The sequence below is a fragment of the Lampris incognitus genome, chromosome 2 (genome assembly GCF_029633865.1).
Source record: "Lampris incognitus isolate fLamInc1 chromosome 2, fLamInc1.hap2, whole genome shotgun sequence".
In the NCBI taxonomy this organism is placed as follows: Eukaryota; Metazoa; Chordata; class Actinopteri; order Lampriformes; family Lampridae; genus Lampris; species Lampris incognitus.
In genome coordinates this window covers 148,006,492-148,013,907 of record NC_079212.1, presented here as the reverse complement: position 1 = coordinate 148,013,907, position 7,416 = coordinate 148,006,492, and the positions used below count along the sequence as shown (strand labels likewise).

General features: G+C 48.6%; 1 protein-coding gene across 4 annotated transcripts in view; it reads right to left on the bottom strand.

Annotated features, from left to right (window-relative positions):
* Nucleotides 1–6,205: 6,205 nt before the first annotated feature.
* The window catches only part of gmppb (GDP-mannose pyrophosphorylase B), a 31,270-nt gene continuing 30,059 nt past the window's right edge, over nt 6,206–7,416 (bottom strand). For 2 of the 4 annotated variants that reach the window (XM_056273380.1, XM_056273379.1), the window contains exon 10: nt 6,207–7,009. In XM_056273380.1, coding sequence (XP_056129355.1) covers nt 6,878–7,009 — 132 coding nt within the window. In that variant the 3' untranslated portion in view covers nt 6,207–6,877. Of the gene's footprint in view, nt 7,010–7,416 lie in introns of all 4 variants that reach the window. The other 2 variants (XR_008809785.1, XM_056273381.1) reach the window with 2 other exon arrangements.

The window sequence follows — 7,416 nt, the reverse complement described above, 5'->3', positions numbered from 1 at the left end:
GACGAATTCTCCGAGAAATCAGTCACCTCCCTTCTGCTCTCCACACTCGGGCTCCCCCGGCGCTTCGGAAAGCCCGGCCATGACGTCATCCCCATCGGTAAATAATCAGGCGCTGAAGCCAAACGGCAGCTTATGACGTCACCGTCCTCTTTCAGGTCTGTAAAGTTTCAGCATGTCTCCGAGGTCTTAACTGGACAGACTTCTCACTAACCTGTCTGTATGCTGCTGGTGCAACACAAACAAAAACCATGTGTGAATGACAAGGTGGCGGTCTGGTTTAAGGACACGAGTCCCGAATATCCCCCAGCGACGCTAAGCGACGGGTCGGTGTCAGTTCTGGCCCAGTAATCATTCAACGTGACCTGGAAACATTTCAATCGTGTCGAAACGCGAATATACAGCCCAGGGGGTCACGGCAGAGGCCAGCGTTGGTTCTCTGTGTAGTCGGCTCTGTGCGTAACTGTAGTCCACTGACTTCCGGTTTCTACTGCAGCGGTCACACCAGTTTCCGGTTTGTTGGCGCGCGCAGTTGACGGTAGCATATTTTTTTCGCGACGCCTGCAAGTCGTCCTTCCAGGACAACTCAGTTTTTATGACCTGGTTCTTATTTTGATAGTTGTCCCGGAACACACGTTGTAAAGCAGAGTCCAGCGGTGGTCCCGTGTCCAAAATGAAGCCAGTGAGTAAAAAGATATCATAGCTGATATTTATGATGGAAAACAAAAAACAACTATGAAACGAAGACTCACGTGGTAAAAAACAGAATTATCCTTCAAATGCTGCCCTCTGCTGTTGGGTGGTATGCATAACAACAGACAGAAACATGAAGTAATTGGACAGAAAGGAAGTAATTGGACAGAAAGGTAGTGATGGATAGTCCTGCGGTGGAAATCCGAGTACTGTGGTAGCTGATTTTACTGAGACAAACTACGACAGAACCCCCCGGTGTTTTTAAATGGACTCGTGTGATTATTTTCTAATCATTTAAAGACCGACTCATTTGTTTTAATCAGTACCACTTATTGACACCTGCTGATATATACAAGTCGTATGATGATGATTTACAAGCCATATACCATATTTACTAGTTATTACGGTATTTGCTAATCATATGATATCTACTACTCACATTATGATATATTGACTGTGTATCTGCACTGTAATTTCTAACAAGTTTGCTTAAAAATCAGGAAACCAATTACCTTGGGAAAAGCAAATGAACTTGTGTCAAGTTGTGTGAAATCATTTCACACAACTTGACACAATTAAGTTCATTTACTTACTTTTCTCAAGGTAATCGGTTTCCTAATTTTTTTAAGGAAACAACTTTTAGAATTTACAGCGTGGGAGGCTGTGGGAACGTGTCAGTGTGTCCAGCAGAGGGCGCTCCTACCGCTCTGGCTTCAATGGAAGGAGGGGAATGCTTGGTATTGGCCACATTACATGGACTTGGCATGTTTTTATCAAAGAGCTTTACAAGTTAACACCTTTTCAGCTTTTAGCGGGAGGGCTGAGCTTCAATAGTGTTTCACACTTGTTCCCGAGCAACAACTGGGGCGACGCCCCCTGGTGTTTATTTAGGGCCGTCTGCCAAGAAAGACCAGCCTGACGGTGCTCTCATAGGAAGCTTTTATGATTAACAAACTACACCTGTTTCTTTGCTGCTAGTGAAGGTTTTACAGCATCACAACAAACGGAGACCGTCTGAACCTTTCCTCCACCACTCCAGAGCAACGTGGTGTCCTCCGTCAAACAATCACTTCATCATGATGGACATGGTTCATCATCATCATCATCATCATCGAAGTGACCTCTTCAGTCTCAGCTGACTGCAGGTACCCCACCCTTATAAACAACACAGTGGCTGCAGGTACCCCCACCCTTATAAACGACACAGTGGCTGCAGGTGTCCCCACCCTTATAAACAACACAGTGGCTGCAGGTGTCCCCACCCTTATAAACAACACAGTGGCTGCAGGTGTCCCCACCCTTATAAACAACACAGTGACTGCAGGTACCCCCACCCTTATAAACAATACAGTGGCTGCAGGTACCCCACCCTTATAAACAACACAGTGGCTGCAGGTACCCCCACCCTTATAAACAATACAGTGGCTGCAGGTACTCCACCCTTATAAACAACACAGTGGCTGCAGGTACCCCCACCCTTATAAACAATACAGTGACTGCAGGTGTCCCCACCCTTATAAACAATACAGTGGCTGCAGGTGTCCCCACCCTTATAAACAACACAGTGGCTGCAGGTGTCCCACCCTTATAAACAATACAGTGACTGCAGGTGTCCCCACCCTTATAAACAATACAGTGACTGCAGGTGTCCCACCCTTATAAACAATACAGTGACTGCAGGTGTCCCCACCCTTATAAACAATACAGTGACTGCAGGTACCCCACCCTTATAAACAACACAGTGGCTGCAGGTGTCCCACCCTTATAAACAACACAGTGACTGCAGGTACCCCCACCCTTATAAACAATACAGTGACTGCAGGTACCCCCACCCTTATAAACAATACAGTGACTGCAGGTGTCCCCACCCTTATAAACAATACAGTGGCTGCAGGTGTCCCCACCCTTATAAACAACACAGTGACTGCAGGTACCCCACCCTTATAAACAATACAGTGACTGCAGGTGTCCCCACCCTTATAAACAATACAGTGGCTGCAGGTGTCCCCACCCTTATAAACAACACAGTGGCTGCAGGTGTCCCCACCCTTATAAACAATACAGTGGCTGCAGGTGTCCCCACCCTTATAAACAACACAGTGGCTGCAGGTGTCCCCACCCTTATAAACAACACAGTGGCTGCAGGTGTCCCCACCCTTATAAACAACACAGTGACTGCAGGTACCCCACCCTTATAAACAATACAGTGACTGCAGGTGTCCCCACCCTTATAAACAATACAGTGACTGCAGGTACCCCACCCTTATAAACAACACAGTGGCTGCAGGTACCCCCACCCTTATAAACAATACAGTGACTGCAGGTGTCCCCACCCTTATAAACAATACAGTGACTGCAGGTACCCCACCCTTATAAACAACACAGTGGCTGCAGGTGTCCCCACCCTTATAAACAACACAGTGGCTGCAGGTGTCCCCACCCTTATAAACAACACAGTGGCTGCAGGTACCCCACCCTTATAAACAACACAGTGGCTGCAGGTACCCCACCCTTATAAACAACACAGTGGCTGCAGGTGTCCCCACCCTTATAAACAACACAGTGGCATAACGAACCAAACCAACGTCCATATGCACATATGGTGTGAGCATTAACTAGGTCCAAAGGTAACTCTGGTTACCAGCCTGGCAGACAAGCCTGATGTCCTCTGCAACACATTCCTTCCCAACTTAAGATCCCTACCCAGCATGCTCAGACGCCCCACCTTCAGCCCCCCTCCAACCCCCCCCCCAACCCAACCCAACGTCTTTCTGCACACACCTTCATAACAGGCCCACAACAGAACTGGTGGTACAACTGAAATAATCCCAGCAACCTTCCAGTTCAGCACCCTGCGGAGCCACAGAAGAAGAAGAAAAAAGGATTAAATTGGTGCTTTTTGTGCAGGTCCCCCTGAGTTTGACATTCAGATTAGCCCGAGGGGCTGGGGCTTAAACAGTCGGGCGCAAAAGTGCTGCTGTCATTCTGATGAGCTCCTCAAAAGTGGAGTGACGAGCAGCGATCCAGAGACGTCTACTGACTGAATGCACTGGGTGAATTAACGATTACGGTTGCGTAACCTCAGGGTACATCCTGAATACTGCACCCTGAGAAACGATACAGTGTAAGATCCCTGCGGTCAGGTGAGACTGAAGAGGTCACCTAGATGATGATGAAGAAAAGTCTCTCTCAGCAGACGTTGTGTCCAGATGAACTGAGTCAACCTTCTGTGATGTGCTTACCTGGATTACTGAGCACGTGTGAAGACATTTCTGTGTTCAGCGTGGACTCTACACACTCAACTGAAATCTAAAATCTCCCATCTCTGCCGGGTTGAAACACAGACAGGCCGAGAGCTTTGCTATCAAAGTTACAAATGCTGTGATGTCATCAGTGAGTGAAAGGGAGGTTTGACTTCCACTGGTTTGAGGAATCCCTCTAGTTTTTTATATATCTTATAAATCCATATGATGTCGTTATCCTGTGTAAATGTTATATCCTTCTCTCACTCAGACGTGACTTTTGTTATTTTTGTCTACATGCTGCTCACGTGGCCTGGGTCCTGGGCTGTCCCGGTGGTGTCTGGACACTGCTTGACATCCTCCTCATCATGTTCTTCATGTATTTATAATTCCATTATAACTGTGTTATCCTCTATCAGTGGTGTATTGTGTAAATTGTGTAAACACAACATCATGTCAGGTTGTGCGTCTTGGGAGAGAGACCCTCCTCTGGTGCTCTCCCTGGGCTTTCTTCCTGTTGTTCCTCCCTGTTCAAGGGTTTTAGGGAGGTGTTCCTTATCCCATGAGAGGGTCTAAGGACAGGATGTGGTGTTGCTGTAAAGCCCCCTGAGGCACATGTGTAATTTGTGATGTTGGGCAACACAAATAAAATTGGAGACAGTCATGCAAATTCACACTTACTGTAATCATGAGTATTTTGTATCTTTGGGTGTCAGCATGAAGGGTTCCCTCAGTCTCCCCAGTTTGTATGATTCTAGAACTGATCTAGTCCCATCAGAACCTCTCCACTAAGATGTTAGTCACACAGTCTTGTTTCACTAGAAGACCAGCTGCCTGCTTCCAACAAATGTGAACTGTTGCTAAAAAACGGCTTTGTTAAAGAAATAATCGTGGGGGGGGGGGGGGGGACATTTGGAATACAAGAAAACTCCTTTTCCACACAAAGAGCAGGGAGCCTGTGGTCCTGTGCAGCGAGGTCACTGCAGAGGACCCCTGGTACACCCGTCACTCCAGCCCACACTGTGGAAAACACAGGGCTCCATTTGGCAGCATGGCACCCAGCTTACATGACAGAAACACCTATCAGGCTAATGACAACACAATTAAAAGACATTAGATTAAATTAAAGAAAAAAAACACGAGAAAAACAAAAGACAAGGCAACATGATCCAGCAGTGGTTAACAGCAGAGCCATATATATATATATATGTGTGTGTGTGTGTGTGTGTGTGTGTGTGTGTGTGTGTGTGTGTGTGTGTGTGTGTGTATGTATATGTATATATGTATATGTATATCTACACACACACACACACACACACACACACATATATATAGACAGTTAGTCCAGGTTGTATGGTGGTCCAACGAGGTGTTGGCTCTAAATATGATGCAAGTCCTCCGTGACGACACAATGGTAACATGGACAACATTCCTAATGTCAGCTGGTACTGACACCACGGAGCAGAGAACCACCTGGTACTGACACCATGGAGCAGAGAACCACCTGGCACCTACACCACGGAGCAGAGAACCACCTGGTACTGACACCACGGAGCAGAGAACCACCTGGTACCTACACCACGGAGCGGAGAACCACCTGGTACCTACACCACGGAGCAGAGAACCACCTGGTACTGACACCACGGAGCAGAGAACCAGAGAACCACCTGGTACCTACACCACGGAGCAGAGAACCACCTGGTACTGACACCCCGGAGCAGAGAACCACCTGGTACCTACACCACGGAGCAGAGAACCACCTGGTACTGACACCATGGAGCAGAGAACCACCTGGTACTGACACCATGGAGCAGAGAACCACCTGGCACCTACACCACGGAGCAGAGAACCACCTGGTACTGACACCACGGAGCAGAGAACCAGAGAACCACCTGGAACCTACACCACGGAGCAGAGAACCACCTGGTACCTACACCACGGAGCAGAGAACCACCTGGTACTGACACCCCGGAGCAGAGAACCACCTGGTACCTACACCACGGAGCGGAGAACCACCTGGTACCTACACCCCGGAGCAGAGAACCACCTGGTACCTACACCACGGAGCGGAGAACCACCTGGTACCTACACCACGGAGCAGAGAACCACCTGGTACTGACACCACGGAGCAGAGAACCACCTGGTACCTACACCATGGAGCAGAGAACCACCTGGTACTGACACCACGGAGCAGAGAACCACCTGGTACTGACACCACGGAGCAGAGAACCACCTGGTACCTACACCATGGAGCAGAGAACCACCTGGTACTGACACCCTGGGGCAGAGAACCACCTGGTACTGACACCACGGAGCAGAGAACCACCTGGTACTGACACCACGGAGCAGAGAACCACCTGGTACCTACACCACGGAGCAGAGAACCACCTGGTACCTACACCACAGAGCAGAGAACCACCTGGTACCTACACCATGGAGCAGAGAACCACCTGGTACTGACACCACGGAGCAGAGAACCACCTGGTACCTACACCACGGAGCAGAGAACCACCTGGTACCTACACCACAGAGCAGAGAACCACCTGGTACCTACACCATGGAGCAGAGAACCACCTGGTACTGACACCACGGAGCAGAGAACCACCTGGTACCTACTCCACGGAGCAGAGAACCACCTGGTACCTACACCACGGAGCAGAGAACCACCTGGTACCTACACCATGGAGCAGAGAACCACCTGGTACCGATACCACAGAGCAGGGCTGTGGCCAACATGGCTGCCAGTGAACATTTATGGTCAAACTTAAATCTATTCATTGATCCTCTATTTGCTTGTGTTAATGCATAGTAAATCTGTTTCTCTTCAATCCCCATCCCACATCCATCTCCCTCCCTCTCTCCCTCCGGCACAGCATGTGTTGTCGGTAAAGTTTGCATGAAGGCGCCGAATTGTGTTGTGTTCTGCTGGAAGGCCTGGCCCAGTCCTACATGATGATGCGTGGTTCTGGTACTGAGTCTGTGATGGACTTGTGGGGCAGGACGTTGGCGCCGTTCAGGTACAGCTCGTCATTTACGATCACATCTTCTCCCAGGACCGTCACGTTCTCCATACGCACCTGACGCACATGCAGAGGAAATCATCAGTTCACATTATCATTAATACAACAACGTCACCGCTGCAAGGCACCACGAGCCTGATGCTGGTACATCTGGTCCCCTACTCTCCTCTTTACCAGTCACCTCAGCAGCTCAGCAGCTGCACTCTGAACACCTGCTTACAGCGGGGAAAGTAGTGGCAGCCGTTGGTGAATCTGAATGTTTAAAGAACGACCGGGATATCATTCCTACCTAAAATGACCATGGGTGGTCAAAATGACCACCGGTTTTTAAACTCTATATTCTGTTGAGGTACACCCAGTTGAGATATTAATGCATTACATACGTACGTTAGCATGTCTGTTAGGAAACGACTGACACCAAAATTAACATTTTAACAACTTTAATACTATTTTTTCCAGCGAGT